Source organism: Myzus persicae, unplaced genomic scaffold (genome assembly GCF_001856785.1).
Source record: "Myzus persicae strain clone G006 unplaced genomic scaffold, MPER_G0061.0, whole genome shotgun sequence".
Classification (NCBI taxonomy): Eukaryota; Metazoa; Arthropoda; class Insecta; order Hemiptera; family Aphididae; genus Myzus; species Myzus persicae.
Genome location: NW_019104133.1, coordinates 702,521 through 726,768, shown reverse-complemented (window position 1 = coordinate 726,768; position 24,248 = coordinate 702,521). Strand labels below are relative to the sequence as shown.

Here is a 24,248-nt window from a genome sequence, read left to right as displayed (position 1 = left end):
TCAAGTTCTTATCACAGAACAATATCGTCTTATCAATCTACAATTTTTGTTTTAAAAATTAAACAAACATAACTTTTAAAATTTGTTAATCACTCGTATGAATTATGTCATCTTTCAATAATTTCTTGAAAAATTAATTTATATATTATGTGTTTATAAGTATTTAAATTTTAATAAGATGGATTTTATTTACTTATACGAATGATGTTAGTAACTTTTATCAAAACCTAACCTAAGAATGAATCATGTAAAATAAAATATAATTTTCCGATCCTTTTTGTTCAAAGAGAAAATCGTCTAGTGAACTAAAGTGAAAAATAAAATTGTAGCTTTTCTAAAACTTATTTGTTGAATCGCCGAAAGCTCGTAAGTATGATCTAAGCATAAATATTCGAATAATTCATTAAGTGTAAATAAAACCATAATTGATTTATGTCATATTGAAGCTTTCCGATTACCTATCAGTCATCAGTATAATATGGACTAATAATATATAACTACTTATAAGTATTAGTTATGTTAATAAGTTGTATTTATTTAAATCACAAAGATACATGTATGTAATAATATTAGCGTAAATTAGAGAGCTTAGGTGAAATTTATTACCATCCATTGTTGGGTAGTAATGTAACGCAAATTACAAATTACTGTAACTTAATTACTTTTTCAGTAACGTAGCAGTAATTTCATTACATTTTACTTAAAGTAAATCAATTGTAACAAAATTACTTTTTAAAAGTAATTTCTATGAAGTAACACACTAACGAGTTATTTTCCATGTCATTAAAATAATAGTTTTGAATGTATTACAAAAACAAGCCGATAAGACATTTCATAAATATCAAAAATTAATTATATTTATTTTCAACTGGATAACAGTTAGGTAACAATATTAAGCATTCTATGAATTAATGTTAGTATATTTATTACTTTATAAGCAGAAAGAATAGAGTTCGGTTAAAAAATAAAATTTAATTAAAATGAATTACGATTTATGACTTATGAGGAAACTACCTGTCTGCCTATTTGGCCATATAGGTAAGATGACTGTACAAACTTTACATTTGTACATAATTAATCTATTATCACTAGGTCTATGATTATAAAATATATACATAATAATTGAATCATTTAAATTGAATATGGTTTGAAAAAAAAGTTATTTGTAACGCACTTCTTAATTAATAAAAAATTATTTTAAGTAGGTAACGTAAATGTAATTGAAATAAAAATATTTGAATAATTTTATTACTTTTTAAAAGTAATTTACCCAACACTGAACTACTGTCCTACTAACAAGGATATTCTGTAGAATTGCGTTCCAACAATATATGCATTAATGCCTGTATTCTTTTATATTTTATTAGACGCTCTAATGCAAATTGAGTATATTTTCAAAGTTTAAATGATGTTAGTGAGACTATAACATAAGTTGCTTATATCTTACCCATTGTGTGATCATTTTTATTCTTGCATTCAACTGATTGTACATTACCACCTCAGGACTAAGATAATATATTATTAATATTAAGATCAAAAGCGGTGATCATTTACTAAACCATATTAATCATATTGACCAAATTAACCATTTTATCATTAACAATTTAATCGTTCTTGACCTGCTGAAAAATTAACATAAAATTACAACTTAATACTATTTTACACCAAAATGATTTAAATAAATTTATAAACATTTAAATCATGGTTGATATGGTTCATAGCAAAAATATTGTAGCTAGATATTTTTATTTTAAATCCTAAATGTCTGAATATTTTTTACTCAGATACATGATTCCTCTTATACTTTATATTGCGTTATTGAATAAAAACTGTTTTATTCAATTTATGGTATTATATTTACCATTATATATTATAATATTACTTTTTTTAAGATTTTAATTAATTGTTTATTTTAAATAGATTTGAAGAGTATGGCTGCTCAACTGTTCAATCGAATCGGTCAATTGGGTCTAGGTCTAGCAGTAGCTGGCAGTGTAGCTAATACAGCATTATATAATGTTGACGGTGGTCATCGAGCTGTCATATTTGACAGATTTACAGGAATAAAGAATACTGTAGTTGGAGAAGGAACACATTTTTTAATTCCCTGGGTACAGAAGCCAATTATTTTTGATGTTCGCTCTCGCCCCAGAAATGTTCCTGTCATCACTGGCAGCAAAGATTTGCAAAATGTTAACATCACCCTCAGAATATTGTTCAGACCCCTTCCTGAACAGTTGCCAAAAATATACACTATTTTAGGTGTAGATTATGATGAACGTGTGTTACCCTCAATCACCACTGAAGTCTTAAAGGCTGTAGTGGCACAGTTTGATGCTGGTGAACTAATCACCCAAAGAGAAAATGTTTCTCGTAAGGTAAATAAAAATAATTCTTGAATGTAATACTTTTTTTTATATGAAATTAATAACTTATTTTAATATTAGGTTAGCGAAACTCTTATTGAACGTGCTGGACAGTTTGGTGTTGTGTTAGACGATATTTCAATTACCCATTTAACATTCGGCAAAGAGTTCACTCAAGCCGTTGAATTGAAACAAGTGGCTCAACAAGATGCTGAAAGAGCAAGATTTTTGGTAGAAAAAGCAGAACAACAGAAACAAGCTTCCATTATTTCTGCCCAGGGAGATTCAGAAGCTGCGTCAATGTTGGCAAAATCATTTGGAGATGCAGGTGAAGGTTTGGTCGAATTGAGAAGAATTGAAGCCGCGGAAGATATAGCTTATCAACTATCAAGATCTAGACAAGTCTCATATTTCCCCCCAGGACAAAACATTCTTCTTAACTTACCAACACAATAATTTCCAATAGTATATTTAGAATCTATTTAGACAGTTATGATTTTTTTTTTTTCGTCACAGTGTAAAATACAATCCAGCTATACATTAAATCTGTAATTTTTTTATTTTAATTTATGAAATATGATTTGTTGCAATAAAATCATAGTTATATAGGAATGGGAACTCATAAACCAATTTATTCTTAATTTTTAGAAATACCAAAACAACTGCTTAAAGAGTCTAAATATTTTTTTATTTATCTCAAAGCGAAAGGCTAAAAATATATTGTTAGTGAAACAAGGCTATGTGTCATAAAGTCATCAGAGTTGTCATCTTATATTTCATTTTTAAATTAAATAAATACAAAAAAAAAATACAGTTTTTTCTTTTTATATAAAATAAAAAATATTACACAATTCTTATGAAAAGTTATTAAAATTTGTTTTTATATATAATAATATAATTTATAATACAACTCTTAGAAATTAAAAACAAACAATAAAATAAGTTTTATAAACAAAAATTAAAAACAAAATCTTATGATCTATTTAATAAATTAGAAAAATTCATCTAGGGAAAGTAAACATATTTCTTCGATATTATTTTGTATGTAATGCTGTTGCTTTCTCTGAATAGACTAGAATAGGTTTTTTGACGGCCAATGTCTGGTTTATAAATAAATAACCAAAAATAAATAAAATATATGTAGGGGAGTACATATACTGTATTGTATTATTATATATTTTATTTCTTCCCCAAAAACTCGACCATCTGGTTGTATTGAGTCTCCTCCGTTAACATTTGAAGAGACTCCAAACAAGCCTTAAAGTATACCGTGTTAAAGCATGTAGATCTGTAAAAAAAAAAAAAAAACAAATAAGTAAATATGACTATTAAACTCCTATTGGTAAATAAAGTGATAATATTTATCCAATAAATGTTATGTAATAAAAGTATTGTTTATGTTAGTAAATTATCAATAATGGTGTTAAGGGTACAAAATACAAAAGTGGTAAAAACAGAGCAATTATTTAATGTTTAATAAAACAAAAGAGAAAAGTAAAAAAACAAACAGAATCACTTTTACAAACAAAATGTGATGATGAAAAATTAAGATGGATTATGTCGTGCAATCTATTTCCTGTCACCCCTTCGAAATAATAATAAAAATCATGCAGACAATAATTCGTATGCAAATATCTACAAGTTTCTTGGACTCTTATTTAATCAATGATTTTTTTTTTATATTTGTCAATTTCTGATGATAACGCTGGCTATGAAAACTCCATAGTTTTAAAATTACTGACCGACATTTAATATCCTGCAAATGGTGGAATGCTAATTTATTACATGGTATGTTTACCGTGTGTTTTATAATATAATCATTTTATAAATTGTTTTGTTGTAATTCTAAACGTCAAAGTTCAGCATTTCACGTATTTCCACACGTCGTTGGTTTTTTCTTTTAGTCCACTTCGTTTGCGAAATATTAAACAAAAACTATAGAAACGATATCCATTCTCTTATAAATCGACCTATTTAAGTAACAGAGAACACATCGTCTATTTTAATAATCGCATTAGTCATTACCATAGGGTTCGAATGATGTTAAAAAAATTGTAATCCTCTGATTTATTACTATAGGTAATAGTAAGCTGCAAGGTCGTTTGAAACAAAACGAGTTCGCGATGTATACAAACTTAATGCAACAATTATTTGCAATTAAAGGAATTATGTTTGTTCACAATTTCCTACTTTATGATATGGACACAACTTGTTGATACTTTGTTCTATACATTTATATCACGAAAACTGAAAACGGCAAATACTACTTATCACAGTGCATTTTTGTATTGTGTTTAACAGCCTCTTTAATATAACAAGACGTTTTACTTAAAAAAAATAAAAATGTATTAAACATTAAAAACATCGATCGCCAACAATTGGATTCCATTGCAATTATAAAATATCCAAAAATGTCGATTCTATATTTAAGTACAACGACATCCGAGCCCTAAGTCGTATACCTAACACCTACGTACCCATGTAGGCGAAGATGAGAAAAGGATAGGAACGGTGGAACATAAAAATAATAAATAGGTTATGTTAGTAAATAATAACAATAATAACAATGATAAACAAAAGAAAAAAAAAATACCTAAGCCCCAACCCCGACAGGATCAGCCCCGTGCAACTGTTTAATCCACTTCTGTATCTTTTCCACTTCGTCCTCAAGCAGGAGCACGTCCAGACATCCTTTGAAAAAATCTGTCGTGAAGCAATTTTTCCTGCAAAACCAACTGTTTGTTAGGTATAATTGTCGACGTCTGACCATCGACGAAAAGCGTCGAGGGCGAGTGGATTTTTCGGGGAGTGGGAGGGATGAACGTTCGTGTGGATTTATAAAAAAAAAACAATAAAATTCAAAAAATCACGCTCGTCGAATCGATGCCATTTTTATTGATATTAAATCGATCCGAAAATACCTATGTCGTACGCGGCCGATAGACAGTGCTTGAATCAACGGAGTCCTTAATCTTATATCTAAAAATATTTATTCGTAGGTTCTCCTTCTGAATATTATACCCTCCTAATCAATAAGACGCTTGAACATTTAGGTACGCACATTTTTTTCACACTTTAGCATACCCCTTATAATTATTTCCCAAACCAAGCACTGTCTGCGGATATTCCAAAATAATTGTTGATTTCGCGGTCCAAAAAAGGAACGATGAGAATAAAAACCGACCAACGGGCAGACGAGCCGCTGCGAATGCGATCGAAGTATATACCAAGTTACCAAATAATATATAGGTACCTATGTATACCGCGATATGTGTGGCCGTGGCGGCTCGAGATTCGCGGAAAACAATATTGTGTTTTAGCGATTGCGTTTTTTCGCACAGATGCTCGTCGAGTGCAAGACCAGCAGCAGCTGCAGCTGCCCCGCTGCAATCGTGGCGATATATTATTATTAATTAATTATTAATTATTACATATATTAAACGAAACGGACGCACGCGATATATTTTACATAGGTAGGTACATTGTTATTTATTATTATGTACGGATCCTGTGCTTACAACGTGACATAACAAGTTTTAATAATTAACGGTTTGGTCGAACGGAAGGGAAGTAGGTATACTATTATGTACATCAGAGAAAACATGCGATCCCGGATATAGATGGTCGGTTATTCGGTCAGCAAGCGGAGAGTATATATCCGATCAAGTCCTTAACGATAGTTTCGGGGGTATACCACTGACCGGAAGAGACTTCAATCTATAATCTGTATAACGAATACATGTACAAGAGCCGAGAGTTGCGTTTAGGAGACTGTTCTGCTGATATCATACGCTGGCTAGGTCTGTATAATTATTATTGTCATTGATTTTTTTGTTTCGGCCTCTTAGACCAAACGTAACCGACATAACCGAGATGGTCCATCTCAATTCTCCGATAGTACTTGACATTTTAGGTATATCGGAGTGAAATTCTGCGGCATATCTCTAACACAGTTCTCTTGCTCCTTCTTGTATAAAATAAAATGCGAAAGACGCTGGTTTTTTCTATAGGTATTTAATTGTCACGTTTTAAAAAAAATTTCTAACGTTTACGTAGGTATAATCGGGTGCCTACAATTCATAACTATACTTATCTCTGTATACAATATATCTGGATAATAATTGTGTAAGACGCAAATAATTGTACATGTTACATAAAGTGAGCGTTATCGCGAAATTTCATGACAACATAACATTATTAGGTTTGTTACGAGTGAAAATATCGAACCAGTTTCAGTAATGGAAAAAAACCGCTTTTGAAAAACGAACGGACGACTCGGCGGCGCGTAAACGGCGTAGCAGACTTGGGCTGGCTGAAAATAGTTATCGGTCGAGCGAGCGGCGTGTGGGTGGCGGGTCTAACGGGTGACGGGTCGCATGGGACGTGTGGGTGGGGCGGGAGGGAGGGAGTAGATGCGAACCTGCACAGTGAGTGGAGCTGTGGTTCCCGGAACAGGTTGTAACAGTCCTCGCACACCCTGTCCAGCCGGGCGAATATCGTCTTGTCGTACACGCCCTTGCACTGGATGTCGAAAAACGACCGCTTGCTAAGCGGGTGATCGATTCCCGACAACGACGGCGACGACGACCCGGCGGCGCCGCTGCTTGACATCATCCGGTGGTGGCCGCCCGAGTGGTGGTGCAGGTGGTGAGCGGCCGGCACGGCGACCACGGATACGGCCATTATCGCCATCAACGTGGCCACCAGCACTAGTGCGGGTTCGTAGCCCATCACACTGTATTTCGACATCTGCGCAAGAGAAAACGGAAAACACAACCATTAGACAAATGCGAACAAACAAACAACTGTAAGATAGGTTAGGATAAATGTATATAATATAAAGGTCGACAAACGCACCTAGTATATAGACAAATAATAAAGGTATAAAAGGCGCGGTCGCCGTTTGCCTGTCGTCAGTATATTATAATACATGGATCGAGAGCTGCAGCGTAACGAAGACGGACTTAATATTTTATAATGGTCGCGCTGACGAGTTTCGGGTGTGTTGGCGCCGCGGCCGACGGGATTAGCGCGATAGAGCGCTGCGCAGGACCACGCGAATAATATTATAAGGCGCGCTAAAAAGAATTCGTTTCCCATTTGCATTTTATACGCTGCAGCCACTTTCTTCGTAAGTATACGGATTTCAAAACTGCAGCGTTATCATTGACTACGAATTCAAAATCGCCTTCAATTCGGTCGGGTCCTCCTGTACGATTATACACAATCGCATCACAATAATATCGTCCTACACAGAGCTAAGACCTCGCCTGCAAAAGTACACAAGACCCGCGGTCGACAACATATTTTTTGTCATAAACAAAGTCGAATGTAAAGCGCACACCCAAATAAACACGCACACTACGCGACATATACAGAGCGCTTCGGTGGCATATTAAAACGCGCCACCGGGGAGCACATAATAATCATAATCGTTAAAAGCATATATATATATATATATTTGTATAAATATACGAGCGGCGAAAAGAGCTACAACTTGCACAAATAACGAAATTTCTATGAATATATCTTTGCGCTATCATTGCCAAATTTTTTTCGTTGCGCAATTTTTCGCGTAAACTCTGCAGTGGGCCGCCCGACGACGGAATCTCTATACACACAAATACACACACCTACAACATTATATTATACAAATATTATGGATGTATGAACACGGTTCAAACGCACGCGGCTTTATATTACAATAAATATTTACGCGACCGCAAAACTCACAACACCGTGATGTTTGTACACCGGGGTCGCACTACGGTGACCATCATCATTATAATATATATATATTATATAATTATTAACACTGTTTTACGCACCAGACGGTTCAGTCAATTGGCCGTCGGCAGCCCCGGTGCAGTGCACACATCACGTATAATATACTAACACTACCCATGTGCAGTATATAGGTATCTCATAATATTCGAAGCCGTAGGTAGGTATATACGGCCCGATGACGGACGGTGCAGGATGACGGCGATAATAATAATATTATATTTCTCGTCTATATTATTGTCTGCGTCGATTCGATATCAGATTGGGGGCGTATATACATATTGTATAAAGTTTTTGATTGCTCACTCGTTGCAAGTACATACCAGCTCCGGACCTGCGATTTGCATCGCGCGGGGTGCAGTATATAATATTAAAATGTGTACACTTTACAGATTTGGCGTTTATAAGTGCAGTCTGTGATATATGCACACACACACACACACACACACACACACACACACACACACACACACACACACACACACACACACATATATATAGGCGTGTACCACGGTATTCGGACGAGGGAATAATAATAATAATAATTTATTGTTCTTACGCCAATGTCACCTCGGCGAGCGGCGCACGCGTCATCGTCACACTTACAGATATAGGTATATAGAGCGGATAGGTACTACTGCACCACCGCCGCGCCATAATAAAACCTATGTACATATAATGTCATGTACCGTACATATTGCGTGCGTTGAGGTTCACATGTACCACCTATATAGTATATACACGTTACCTACATGTATAAAAATAATTAATATTATAATGACCACTGCGTTTACGATTTTGTTTTACTTGTTCAGCTTTCGCGCACATTTAAGTGATACAATAATTATTACGATATTATCGGATCGAGGTCGCAAAACGAATTCTACTTGCGGTACACGTGATGCGATGTGTTGTATAATACTTCAGAGTACACGGATTGTTTGACACAACTGCCTCCCAATTCCTTCTGCGCCGTTTTATATTTTATACCTACACATCGTAATACATATTATGGGCAGAGCTCATCGTCCACCTATTATAGCTCTCCAAAAATATGATATAATATTGTGTGCAGTTATTTGTGGAATGAGGATTTTTTTATTTGTTTATATTGTCATTTGTTGTAACACTGCAGACGATTTATATATGTTATTATCGCGTAAACACGTGACTGCGTTGGATTCCAAGAAAAGCTCTACGGTTATTTTAATATTTTAATTTGTTCGCCTTGCAGGTCAGTGATGCGGTCACCTCAAATCCATCGCCGAAACCCATGTGCGTCGATTCTATTCTGAACGCTGTAATGGTTCTGGTACAGGAGCTGTGCAATTTTTACAATACCTGTCGCCGAGGTTAAACAAAATGTAAGACATTATACCTACCTATCGCTCCACATACGATACTCGTCGTGTCGAACTGTGCTTACGGTTTTAAATGTTTTTCATACACGAATTGATTAAACGATGTTAAACGCCTTATTTAATCGTTGTTAGTCGATTTATTCCTCTCCAAACTAATGCAGAGTATACCTATAGGTACCTAGGTACGTTATTGTATCATACTTGTATAGTTAATCACTTTTTACATAAATTCACAGCATATTTTAATAAATGCATTGTTTTCGCGTTCAATGATTAATTAATGTAATACTATTATAGAAATGCATAGGCACTCGGACGAGCAATATTATTTGAATAATATATTTGGAAAAATCGTCGATTAAAAAACGTTGTATAATATTATAATCTTATAAATAAATGTTTTATTTTTATTAAACATATCGCATGTGTTATCCTTTTACGTTAATAATAAACTTTGAAATTAATTTCGACTCGCGCCTAAATGTCGCTAGCTGTTTCTGTCAGAGCCGTTTGTTTCTAACCGAATAAATTGCGTTTGTTACACGGTGTATTATTGGATTTATACGACTCGTAATAGTGTATAAATACTAGATACTTAGATTTTTATTTCTACGAAACAAAATGTATATAATAACAAGACAAACTGTGTAAGACGATAATTGATTGCGCGTTTTTTCTGTGATGTAATATAATGAATAATGACTCTGTGAGAAAAAAAAACTTGCGCTGGATCCAAGATAAAAAAAAAAAATCGCATTACAATATACATGTACAACGATTCGGATGATAAATGCACACGGGAGCTTTCTGTTTTCTTCTTTGGCGCGTGCAACACACATGCAATAAAAGTTTAAGCCGGTCGCAAAATTCACTTACGACCTCGAATACCCCGTTCGCATATTTAATGGCAATAAAAATTGCGCCGTTTCGCAAAACGCAATTAAGACGCGCGTGGATGCCCATATAATATTATAATGTGTTTAATGTTTATATGTCTAACGTCTTTATGAACACGCAACACGTTGTATACTCATATATGATGGTCTACGGCCAATGTGTAGATTTGAAATCGATTAAACGATCATACGATGCGTGCCGTGCAGTCGGTGGATGAGTGACCGGAGGAGGAGTAGCGTGTTAATTTTACCACAGAATTTTCTTCGGGAGGCCCGAGCACGAGGAAGAGACCTTGGGCGGTTTTGCAGACCGCGATTAAAACCCGAATACAAAATTTTACAACAAGCTGATATACTTGTATTATTATCATAAGTTATATAACTAACCCATCGCCCGTACATAATAACTGCAACAGTAATAATAGGTACCTATATAATAGAATATTATTTTGCGGCGTATATACTCATCGCATTGACTGCGAACAGTGGAAGGGTGAGAGAAATCGACCTACCCTAAAACCGTGCAGTTTTATACACGCATCATACAGAGGACTAGCACGTCTTGGAAAGCTCGAACAATTATAAAGCCAAGCAGCGATGAAATCAAGGTTTACAATTCAATTGAAAAATGTCACCTCTTCGAAAAACGACTACCTACAGGACACGTTAGGTCCTCACAATACCAATGGCAGTTTAGCAACACATATACATATATTATATATCACGTGCAATCGGTGACGACTCGTGTTCGGAATATAAGTCGGCGATCATACACCACACATCACAATAATGGGTCCCCTGTTTTTTGCTCTGTCTCTGCGTCTCAATTGATATCGCCTCGGGAATCGAGGAGAGCCTTGACCTAGATCGGAAGACACACATTCCGCGGGGGGCACACGGTCGTCCGTGGTAGACGAAAAACGAAAAAACACCGGAAGGGTCACCGACCTGGTGTATATATAGGTACAAGGAAAGGCGGAAACGCGTCGCGTAATGCTGCAGAGATTCGCTCACGTCGCTGTCACCGACGACGGGCGACGGTGTGATTATCGCATCATGGTGAGGGGGGGGGGAGAGCGGTGGTGATGAAGTTTTTCGCACACAATGTCATACGACACAATACGCCTAGGAAAATGTCATGGTAGCATTAGTTTTGGACTTGTATATTATAACAATATAGGCGCGTTCGTCGCGTGATTTGAAAATTATTATTATTATTATTATCGTGCGATGCGATAAGCGTATATAAATTCAGTTTGCGGACGGAAACCAACGATGCACAATGATTATACCTAATATAATAATATATATATGGTATATTGTATACAGTTGTGGAACGGCCGAAAGTGTGAGTAATACTCGCGACGTTATTATTATTATCAATTATAAGCTCCACTGTACACACTCGGGCAAGGCGCACACACGTACACTGCAGGCTATATTATATCTCTATACAGATTGATAACCCGGACCGACACATCAAAGGCCTGTTTCCAACGGATTGCCGAAAACTGCCAACGCGCGCGCTATCGAAATGCACATGCGAAATGATGATAATAATAATACAATCGTATATTACGGTTCACTAATTACTCGGCGTCATACACAATTTGCGCAGTATTTAAATACAATTATCAAACATTAATATTATAATATTGACCCTCGGAGTTCGCTAAAGGAATTATAATATATCGACGTTCGCGGGCATCGCGTGTTCGCGAATATAATCATAATAATTTACCAGGCGTGTTTATATAGGCATCTATAAATTGTAATATTATAATATCGGGAATATGGTACCTAATATTATCTACATATAATATTTACACGTCACGTCCCAGCTGATCCCGATCGGAAATCGTCGTCGGGTCTTTTCTGCGGAGGAATTTTTGCCCTTTTTATTTTTTAATTTTATAAATGCGTCTGTATATTTTGTTTTTTGTTTGGCACAGACGCTGCGCGCATCTCATGCAGTCCATGAAAACGTGACACGGTTCGTTTGACGTCAGAAAAAAAAAGAATTAAAAACCAACGTATTTCTGCAAAAAGAACCTTTGGCCAAAACTACTCGTTTCGCACGACCATGACATCCGACGGCCATAATTGCGTGTGTGATGATAACGTTACAGCTTTCGTAATAGACGTGAACAAGAGAACTGGACAGTTATTATTATTATTGCCGAACGGATTTCTCGAAAATCATATAAATAAATAATGTCGCTATTCCTAGACACGCGCATGTCTTTCTATTAATTCGGCTATTTGTTTCTAGATGTCGGCCGTGCGAAGTTAAACACCGAAAGGCTATAATTTCACTTCAACACCGAGTTAATTAAACATCGCTCCGAACCGCCGACAGAAATATCTGTAGACCATAAAACTGTATTAGATAGTACGACGATATTGCATTTGCTTCTTAAAATAATGTAAACATAATATATGTATATAATTTAGACAATATGTGTATACTGTCATCATCATCTGCACATGATATCCGGGGGGAGGGGACCGGGGGAGTCATATATCGGGATAGCTTATAATAATGTTGACACAGTCACACAGACTCGTAAATAATGATTGAAGAGTCTTATTGACTCTGAAGAATAAGTCGCAATGATAACTTGACGAATATCGAACTTTCAAAATTATTCTCCGATTCCAACACCTTTTATTGTACAATTTTGTCGATTCCCAGTCGGTTATTTTATACACGTTTTGTAAAACATTTTGTTGATTGAACCATTAGTACATTTTTTATAATTTATCAAATGTCACAATTATGCCAAATTACTATATAATGTTTACACTCTACATATAATATATTATCTATTCTGGTGTATATTTACATTAATTTATGTGTGTTTATAGAATGCGACTGCAGAAATATTAATGCGTATACTAGACGAAAAAAAAAATACACGGGATTTTAAAAAAAGTCTGTAAATTGTCTTTGTTTTAACGCCAAAATGGTTATTAACGTTAAATTTAAGTGGGTCGTTCAACTGTGCAAAGATAAAAGTGTACGCGCAATCGTGGCAGTTTACGTTGTAACACTATTGAATATTTTTGTAGTTATAGGTATGTCATAAACTCATAATAATATGATGCTGAAAAATAAACTCGAGTCCTATATCGGACGGATTTAATTATTTTTCTGGCAAAATCGAGTGTAATTCAATCGAGACTGATTTAGGCACACAAGACTTTTTTTTATAGATGTAAAAGAGATGACGTTAAAGGAACCGCCTTGCCGTGTGTATACCCGACAATGATAACCGATCCATCGCGGTGTATCCGATGTATCAGGAAAATGTCCGCATAACGGCTGGACACGTATGTGTAGGGTTTTCTTAAAGTTGTTATAGGTTCGCTCCCATATGAATTAAACAATATTAATTGTCGGTTAAATGTGCATGTATCTGCGTCCTAGCTGGAAAACCTCACTCCACCCGGCAAAAAATGAACAAAATATAAAACACAAACATATGTTATTATAGGTGTATCTCGGTTTTAGTGAACCTATCTCAGTTTTAGTGTTGTACCTCAGTTGGCAGGAAAATCGGGGTTAGTGTGTCTAGCTTTTGATTTATTTATTTATTTATAATTCGATCTATTATAGATGGACAACCACAAGTCGCACATTGGATTTAGTACTTTGTACATTTTTGATGAATCGTCAGTCTGCAGGACAAGTTATTTTATATATATAGTTATGTAGATAAAAACCATGAGTCATATAATTGAACACAAACTTAAGTGGAAAATCAGTCAACGACTTTGGCTCGCAAGCTGCAAGTAGCGACACACTGCAGCAGTGCATCATAAATCAAGACACCTGAGTATTAATCATAATTAGTACAGTGTGCACGCGCGTATGGCGTATCACATACAGTTATACGACATTCTACCAACAAGCTATAGTGAATAAATCCACTCAAAACTATAAATATAAAAGTATACTAATATGTACTTAATATTATACTGTATGTACGGACAAAACGAGAGGATACAAATCTTCTTATTTCGTCTGATGGCTGATGAAGAACCACGCATACTTATTCGCAAGAGGTACATATTCGAGAAGAACATTTAATTTAGTCACTGCGATCAAAATATGTCGAAAATAACCGACTGATGCGACGACCATTTACCTATTTTATCACGGGATTAACAATAAACACCTAAGTAATCGGATTATGATATTAAACAATAGTACAAATATAACGCATCGTATGTGTTTGAGAGAAATATAGTATGCCGCACACCATTCGATAATACCGGAAAATTGCCATAATTTGAACACTATAACGACAAACCTTATGATACCGTTATTTAAATTGTCACGCATTCGATTTCACGTGTCAGGGGAATGGTGCAGTGAGCGATTTGTGTGATTTTAATCTGTAGTACGAGTGTCAGATCATAGCACCATAAAAGCGCTCAAATCGAATATTCAAACTTCAAAGTATATATTACTATCGTCGTTCGCAAGTCCACTCGTCGCGACGAAAGTCGAAAAGAAAATTGTTTGCGCACTCGTTGACACGGAAAATCTCCGTATACACACAGGTATCTATACTTGTGCTGTAGTCGTGCTTAACGAGACGACTATACGCGAACAAGCTGACCGTACCATCGAGTGCTTGTGAAAGTTAATTTTAAAGTGCATATACCAACTGAACTAATACGGGTGCACATTCATTACAATATACATATTGCACGGTATAATATCCTGCCGCATGATAATATTATAATATATTTTAATGTATTACGCTGCAGGGTGGGCCGTATCGTCGTGTTTTTCCGATTTGCCACACGTGAAAAATCTGCAGGAAAAACGGTACAACGACGTCGCCGCCGCGGCCCGTCCCGTACATAAAACATGATATTGTTTGTACACAGTGTATATATAGTGCATACGCACTGATTGAACGTATAATAAGCCTGTACAAAAATATAGGCATATAAGGTTTGTAGTTATGTACACGAGTCGCGCGGTGCGGTTATAATTATAATAATATGAAATACCAATGCTTAAAAAATTCTTCGATAAGAGCAGATAAGCCTGGGAACATATACACATGTGAAAATAAAAACAATATTGGAACGGCGCAGGTGTTGTTAAACCTATCGTTTATACGTAATTATATCATCGATGGCGTCCGTGTACGTGCCCGACGCGCGACGCGCGGTACATAGACGCTTGTGTGCGTGTCATGTGTGTCGTGTAGGTATACCTATATAGAGTAACATACCGAGTGATTCATCGCAAGAGTTCTCACCCTCGAATTTTCCCATATAATAATAAATGATTAATTCAAATGTATAGCTTTTTAAATTTTTTTTTTAACGTACTTAAAGACCGTGTTGTTCTTGCATAAGAGTGTCGCGTAATATAATATTCTGGTTTTTTTTTTTCAAACGCGAACACACTTTACCTGGGTGACCGTAAATGATTTAGCGGATAATTGTTTTGGCTAACTCAAAATTCGAACGAGCACATAGAGTATCGTTGGGTTGGCTGACGCGGCGAAAACGAGAATGGAAATATTTTAGGAATTTCGACGTTCTGTTTTCTTTGCGAAGATTTTGCGGCATTTCTCATACTATATAGTGCACGCTTGACGATGTCCTGTCATCCGTCAGCACGAGGAGACACGTGCGGTGCTCGAGATACAATAATAACAATAATAACTACCAGGCGTGACGTGGCCACGTGGGTGCAATTCGCGGGGGCGGCCTGTATGATATTATTGTAATCGTTTCGCCGCGTAAAATAGTATAAATTCCTGTTAACGATTAATTTATACTTAAGAGCCTGCAATTCCAAAGTTCAACGAAGATCTCGCGAATCGAACGCGATATAATAATGATTAATATTATATTATATGTTTTTTTTACCTGTGATACGGGTGCCTGATATGACCTGCGATTCAAAGCGGGTGTGGGGGGAAATTGGCTCTTCATTCTCGAATCTAATTCGGAATAGTATTCCGTTTGCCCTAAACCACGCCGCTCGCGGGGATATGCCCGACGGATTGGCGCGACTTCGCAGTCGCTGTTTATTATTATTATTATTATTTATCATCTTCATTTTTACCGTGGGACAGAGGACGTTAGCGAAATCGCATGCTCTGGCCGCGAAACGGACAACCACACGTTTATTTGTGGACAGACTACAGACGGCGGTAGCTTCGGAGGACACGCACGGTTGACCGACAGAAATCGTCTGGAAACGCTCGCAGACGTCCTGCCGGCGTGGACACGCTAAACAATTTACGGCGGCGGCGCAGACGGATAAATCATAAATCGTACTTGCAGCCGCAGCACAGCGTAATAATATATTACGCAAATAATTTTACGCGAAAATATGATTAAGGAATGAGTTATGAGCGGTGGAAAAAACAACCGATAAATCGGGTGCCGTCTTGGCGATCGAGCGCACGAAGAATTTTATTATGATTTATGATTTGTGATGAACGATGACGCGACCTGCACGAGGGCGATCTGTCGCACACACGTGTTTGGCGCCTGTTTCCCCGAGTTCTAGCCAGTTCCGGTACGTGAAAGAAAAACGGACTCCCGTGGATTTTGACTTAAAATTGTTCGGTTGCGCAATACTAAAATATTCTATTCATAAACTTTCTTTCGCGTTCACTTGTTTCGCGGAAGCGCCGCACTAATCATTAAAAGCGGTCCATTGACTTCAAAGTAGGTACCTACAATAGCTGTCATCAATAGGCAATGAATCGATCACGTTTTCGTACTATATTTACTGTAAAACGATTGCATATTTATGTAAGTTATCCGACAGATAAGAGCCGATGACTTTATTTTATGCAAATACAACAGCGGCGCTCACGGACAAAAAATAATTAGATTTTTATTGCTGAAAATATTTAACAAATTAGAGTGGATACATAACTAACAACTAAGTACAGTAACTAAGTTACTTGCTGCTCAGGCACTATATTCTTATTAACGATAAGTTACGTAACAATAAACGTCAACAGTATATATAAAAAAAAAGCATTTTAACCATTAAACAATAAACAGCCGGACGAAAATAGTCGTTTATCGTGTTGGTACTGTTTATTTTGGCCGTCCATAATAATGCTATTTATTTTATCATTGTGATTATCACAACATAATTTGTCAATAAAGCGGACCGTGAGAAGAAAAAACAAACGAAAGTCGTTATAGTGATGCCATTAACCGCAATAATAATATCACCGTCGCCGGTCGCGGTGATCGACGGACGACTACGATCGTTGATGTATTAGAAAAAACCTACAATTTATGCTTCTTGAAAAAAAATTAAGTCGTTTCTATATTTAGCATAACGACGGCAGGACCTCGCGAATTTCAACGGCCGTGTGCATATATACGCAAGTATCATTATAATATTATTTACAGTGTTTTTTTTTTCTTGTTGTCCGTCGGTTTCGGTATGACGTACGAAGGTATATATCGATACACGAGGAATCGTTGTCGTACATAATTATGTTATTATTATGCGTATTCGTATATTCTCCTCCTACTCGGACGCCGCCAAACAGAGACCTAAATACGACGGCGGTGGCCAATTAGCCGTTCGCTAAGAGAATATTACGCGCAATTTCTTTGGGCCACATGTGTGTACATATATATATATATAAATACACTGTATATAATACATTACACGGCTAATAAAACGAAAAATAAATAAATAAAAGCGACGTTTCTATTTTTAAAACACGCGCCGCCTCCGCAACCGGTTTTGCGCCATTGATTTATGCGGTCGCGATGATGATGACGATGATAATAATAATAATTATAATCATACATTTCTTCATTTATACTGTACACGCATACGCACACACACACATGCTCACACGCATACCGTACACACACTACCGACCATGCAGGCCACCGGCCCCTGTCCTGTCTTGTCTTGTCGTCGACGGGGCAGACGGTTTCCCACGACGGCGGCGGCGGCAGCGGTTGTTGTAGTAAGTATATAGATCTCTTCGGGACAATATAATAATGTTTTATACACATGCGGTAGGAACAACAAACGATAACCTTATACGGTGTATTAATTGACCGACCGAGAGAGTAGGGGGGGGGGAGAGGGATAAAAAAAATTCTACTACCGAAGGCACATATACCTAACCCAACCTATAGGTAAGCCTGGAAAAACTCGATGGAGAAAAAAAACACTGCTCGAACCCGAGACCGACCGCGTTTATTTCACACATAATATAATATTATTATTATTATTATAGTATATTATGCATATATTATGTTATTTGTGTTTCATATTCAAGGCGGTCCCTTGGCCGCTTAAAAACGGAAATTAACTATAAAGAAAAATAAAACACGGGCACCCAAACCAGCGGCAAAGACGGCGGCGGCGGCGGCGGGGTCGCCCGCTAAATAGAAAAGAATTCAACGCACCGTCGCCGCCGCCACCGCTGCCACCACTTGCCCAACGGCTATTTCAGAACATCCAATACACACAATGGTTATTTTAGATTTATTTTATTTTTATATTGCCCGTTGTATTATATTATACGCACCTATATACACGAAATGTAACCGATTAGTTCGCGACCGCCGACGTGTATACAACGTGCTCGTCGTATGCGTTTCTCAGTCGTCCGTTGGCGCGTTTCCGTTTACGTTACGCGACGTCGTCGTAATGAACGGGCCCCGCGCGGCGTCATTATTTCCGTCGGAAAATCGCGGACCCACCGCCGCCGACCCCGTTCGGACGACGACAAACGGTACGTGCCCGGCACCCCTCTGTCGCTGCTCCAAAACGTAAATCAATCGTCCCGTCGTCGACGGAAAACAGTATGATATTTCCATCGAGGTATCGTGTTTTACTACTTTTTCACACATCGTAGTTAAGCCATAATATTATAATATTATTGTAATAAAACGAGACGACCGCGTTTTTATTTCCAATCCGTTTACACAAATCGTTTCGAAAACGGTACACAACACGATCGTATTTCAGCATTATCAAATTTGAACACCGGGGCGGATCCGGTATCCATCATCGCGAAACTTGTCTTACTTTTTACGACTCTGGCGTTTTTGATGAAGTGAACGACTGCGGGGTTTCAATGAAACCGTATTATCTGCCAGATTGCTAACTGCAGCAGCAGCAGCAATGCACTTTATGGTTATCACATAATATTATTATTTTAAACACTATAATGAATTTATTACGTATCGGTATGAATAATAATAAATCGGTAGGTAATATTATAGTTTTAATTTAACTACAATATTATTATTGAGATTAACAATCATAAAATAATTTATCGGTTTATTTAATAAATTATGTTTTTATTGAATGATTACCGCGACATACCTACTGCAGACACCCCGTATTCTTCAGCTATGTTAAAACGTAAATTAATTTCGTTCAATGATATAATAAATAATCTAAATCATAATAATAAATTATACAATAATATTAATTATTATTGACCAAAAATAGGAATCCGCGACGATTAAAAACTTTAATAAACTGACCTTTCAACTTTCAGTGAAAGTGATACCAAAATACATAATGTTTCTACGCTATAGCCGTACAATGTACACATTACTCAATACTGCAATAATTATTTCTGTGATTCTATTTGTATAGATTTAATATTTCAAGATTATTAATCCAGATTATTTTTAAGATGTTTAAATCTGGCGTTTTGATAAATATTATAGAAATCAATTTGGATTTTCATACAACGTATATATTATAATATGATATTATATAATACGGGAATTAAAAAAACTCGGCTTTATTCAAATATACAGAAAAACGTTTAAATTCTAAAAAAACCTATAATAATTACGGTACGTATCTATGTTTGCGTATAGATCGAGTATAGACGCGTAGGTATCTGGTATAAACAATAACGTTCTATGTTTAGTATACGTATAGGTGTATATTTTATAATAGGTATATTGTGTAATAGCTAATAAATAATGATACTGATATCGAGATAACCGAAACACGTCAAATTATATCTAAAAGCCTTTTATAACTCGATCGAGTGACACGTGCGAATCGAATACGTCTCGGTTAACCTGTTGCACTATCGTCGAACACGATATAATAATAATACCTGTTGCAATTAACACACTGCGCGCGACGATACAATTAGAGTTTGTACACATGTTAATAATACAATAAATACATTTTCCGCGATATCGGCAATTCAACGGCGAACACTCGACATCATGAATCGTGTTGATATAGCGATATAATATGATGATGACTTTCGAGTTATATAGGTATTCGTCGTCAAAGTTTGTGCCATTTGTCGACCGCGATGCGCTTTCGGTATAGGACCGCGATTTATCCCAATCGGTATCCCATTATTTAACGACGGATACTGCAACCGATCGGAAACCTATATGTCATATATAGGTAAGTACCTAGTTCAGACGGCAGAAATATCGCGGTTGCGTGTTTGTTTTCTAATTGCACATAATAATGCAATCAGATTTTGTGGCCGGAACCACCGAGGGTTGAAAATTATACGAGGGGTGCATGTGGTGGTGGACGCGAAAAAAGTAACGCATAAACCCTGTCCGGCGGCGTGCCGGAGAAGGTTTATCGGCCGGCTGTAGACGAGACGGCGACACTAACCTAGGGCACGCGCCGGCGACGGCCGCTGGCGAACGGTCGGCGGCGGGGCGCGTGGGACGGAGACAACGACCTACGGTACTTACTGCGTTACGAGAAACAACGGCCACGGCTGAGCGGGCGATTCTGCCCGTTTGCGGCGACGTTGCGACGGCTGTCTGGCGGTGGCCCGGTGGACCTCCGGCTGCGGCTGCGGCTTCGGCGGTTAACCGAGCAGGACTGAACGGCGAAACGTCCGGTCGCGGTATAGTGTGACCGTCCGAGGGTGCAACGGGAGCGCACTGGCGCGGGCTCAGGTTTTCGAGTGGTTCAGCACGAATATGTATTCGACGAAACTGTCTCCCGACGGTTTGTACGCCGGTATCATCTTAGTGGCGCTGAGACCATATTATTTGCTCTTGCACCGTGCAAAACGATCTAGACGGTCCGGATCGGGCGGGCGGGCCGCGGCGGAGACGCGAAAAACAAAAAACGCGCACTCTGATGGCGCGGCGACTCCTCGGGGAGGGTGTGAATGAAACAAGTCTCGAGACGCAGAAAACAAAAAACCGACGAGGTTCGAAAAAAAACTGTTTAGAAAAAAAAATTATTAAAACGACACTCGTCGATCGGCCGACGACTTTGAATGGCGCGCGGTGCGTGTATTTAATATATATTATTACAATATCACAACAATCGTATACGTATCGAATAATATGTGTGTGTGTGTGTGTGTGTGTTTAATTGACGGCGACTCGTTTTAAACTAAGAACGAGACTGACGAGCGTTGCACGTTTATGCGCCAAACTGCGATCCACTACTCCATCGCGGCGAGTCGCCGCCGGACACGGTTCCCTCTCTCTGAGCGCCGTTCGCTTGGCTCCGTTCCACCGCCACAGCCGCAGCCGCCGTGTGTACATCGCCGTGTGTACGTCAGCTCGTGGGCACTGCTCACACACACACACACACACACACACACACACACACTTACACACACACACACACACATACACACACGCGCGTATACACACCCGTGTATGTATTTCATTACTCTTGAGCTCCCGCGTGTGTGCGTAAGATTTTTATTATATTTTAAACGACCGCGATTCGCGTGCTCTCGTCATCGTCGTCGGCCGCGCCATTCAGTCTCCCGGTCGTGTCGGCCCGCCGCCGCCACCTACCCCTCTCCGCGCACGCAACGACGACGACGACGACCACCACGACAGCGCATCGCGGTGATAATATATCGCCGACCCCACCCCTTCACCGGTAGATTTCGATTTTTATTTTTGTCGACTTACCAGAGTAAGCGATTTACACCATTAGCACAATCGACGGACGAAGAATAATATATTAGGTACCTAATCAATGGTCGAGGTAATCGCTATTACCAGGTAAAAGGTATTCAAGGTATATCTAATTTTGCACTTTGGTACAGATATTGTATAACAAAGTACTTGCTCGTTTTTCACGTCCTTCCTAGATAAGTTTGTAATCGCAATGACAGTTTGACGTCGGTAAATAATTATTACACAACGAATATAATTTTATAGTCTTCAATAAAAACTGTATGACGTTAAAAAATGTTTTTTTTTTTTTAAATTGTTATAAACAAATGTAATTAACACAGCAGATGTAAAATGCTTGAATTTCGGGACTTAAATTTTTGACATTATATTGTCAGTTTTGCGCGCTTTCCGGCACGTTTCCAACCACAATCAACAAGAATACTTCAGCACTATTGTTAAATAAATAACTTAAAAATCAAAATTCCATTTATTTATTTTGTAAGTCATAATTTTAATTTGTTTTGTACAGCTTAGTTATGAAAATTGAAAACAAATCCTGAAATCCTATCAATCACGATCCTTCTTACTTCTTTAATACATATTCATACCATTTGTTTATTGGGTACGATTTCTGCAGTTAAAAAGAACACAATCATTTTATAATAGTAATAAACTACTGATAAAATACTTATTGTATAATAGTAATACAAAAATTAAATTAGTATGTAAAAATATTTCAAATTTTATTAGAATTAATGTCAACACAAATATTATACCATACTATCAGTAATCAATTATAGTTCAATGATAATAATATTGATAAATGATAACTATTATGTAGTAAATAGATTTTTTTATTTTTAATTACTATCATAATAATTCTTATTATTTATTTCATGATTGACGGTGGGTTAATTAGTTTAAAAAACCAAATAAATAACATCATTGGATGCACTATTTAACTCAAATGCAAAGCCAACTACATCCTTATAATATATTATTAGAGCACAAAGTACTGTATAATATGTCATTCAAGAACCGAATAATGAATTTAACTCGCAATATATTATATTAGACTTTTTTTGGAATGATGATTAATGACTTACTGTACTCTACCACACATAAAATAATACATTTTCTTTATTCTATATTTAAGGGGATTCGGAAAATTGATTAAAATATTATGTATTAAGTAGCTATTTACGTATATGTGCTTAGCATACAAAATAAATGTTTGGTGAGATGACTTAGTCAGTACTTTGGGTTTTATGTGCATTATAATATGTACAGTAAATAAATTATTTACTAAATAGTTGGTTGAAAATTCGTAAATATTGGTATTTTACCTCATTATGTACATTTAAGAAATGATTACAAATTTATTATAAAACAATTTTAAACGTTGAGTATAACATTTATCAACTAAATTGTATGAAACGTAAGTCATAAAATACATATTATTTATCCCGTAGAATTTTGAAGATTAATATTAAATTTTAAGTGTTGACAGATATATAGCCAGAATTTTACAATTTATTCACTTACGTCAATAGGTTTAGAACAATATAATTATAAAATTAAATCTTTCTCGATTTTTTTCTAGGTCTAAAAATAATATTAATGTGTATAATATATATATATATTATTTTATTTCAAAATAAATATTTCTTTTATTTTAAACTGTTGTTTCTCTTTCTTACTTATAATGATCATGCCAAAAATTATTTATAGTGGAAATTTACAAAAATATCTTAGCAAATAGGCCGTAGACAACGTTTTTGTTTGGCTTTTATTTTTATAAGTTATAAATGATATTTTAAACTTGTAATGTATTGACCCATACAGGTCGTTGGTGACCAATTCAATGAATATTTATATTGCGAATTTCATGAATGGATAAATATTTCAAATACTCATTATAAATTTTA

General features: G+C 36.5%; 2 protein-coding genes across 2 annotated transcripts; one reads left to right on the top strand and one right to left on the bottom strand.

Moving 5' to 3' along the window:
* Nucleotides 1-233: 233 nt before the first annotated feature.
* On the top strand, nucleotides 234-3,182 carry LOC111039094 (protein l(2)37Cc). Its single transcript, XM_022322414.1, has 3 exons — nucleotides 234-366; nucleotides 1,921-2,378; nucleotides 2,448-3,182. The coding sequence occupies exons 2-3, from the start codon at nucleotides 1,932-1,934 to the stop codon at nucleotides 2,820-2,822; spliced, it is 822 nt and encodes a 273-aa protein (XP_022178106.1). The 5' UTR covers nucleotides 234-366; nucleotides 1,921-1,931; the 3' UTR covers nucleotides 2,823-3,182.
* Nucleotides 3,033-21,850, bottom strand: LOC111039096 (ion transport peptide-like). Its single transcript, XM_022322415.1, has 4 exons — nucleotides 21,139-21,850; nucleotides 6,787-7,115; nucleotides 4,960-5,089; nucleotides 3,033-3,654 (listed from the first exon to the last, which is right to left on the bottom strand). Exons 2-3 carry the CDS (start codon nucleotides 7,113-7,115, stop codon nucleotides 4,960-4,962), a joined length of 459 nt encoding a protein of 152 aa, XP_022178107.1. The 5' UTR covers nucleotides 21,139-21,850; the 3' UTR covers nucleotides 3,033-3,654.
* Nucleotides 21,851-24,248: the final 2,398 nt, after the last annotated feature.

Coding starts and splice junctions, on each gene's coding strand:
- LOC111039094 (XM_022322414.1), top strand. CDS start 1,932: ATGGCTGCTCAACTGTTCAATCGAATCGGTCAATTGGGTCTAGGTCTA. Junction 2,379..2,447: donor GAGAAAATGTTTCTCGTAAG/GTAAATAAAAAT, acceptor TTTTAATATTAG/GTTAGCGAAACTCTTATTGA.
- LOC111039096 (XM_022322415.1), bottom strand. CDS start 7,115: ATGTCGAAATACAGTGTGATGGGCTACGAACCCGCACTAGTGCTGGTG. Junction 5,090..6,786: donor CAGCTCCACTCACTGTGCAG/GTTCGCATCTAC, acceptor TTGGTTTTGCAG/GAAAAATTGCTTCACGACAG.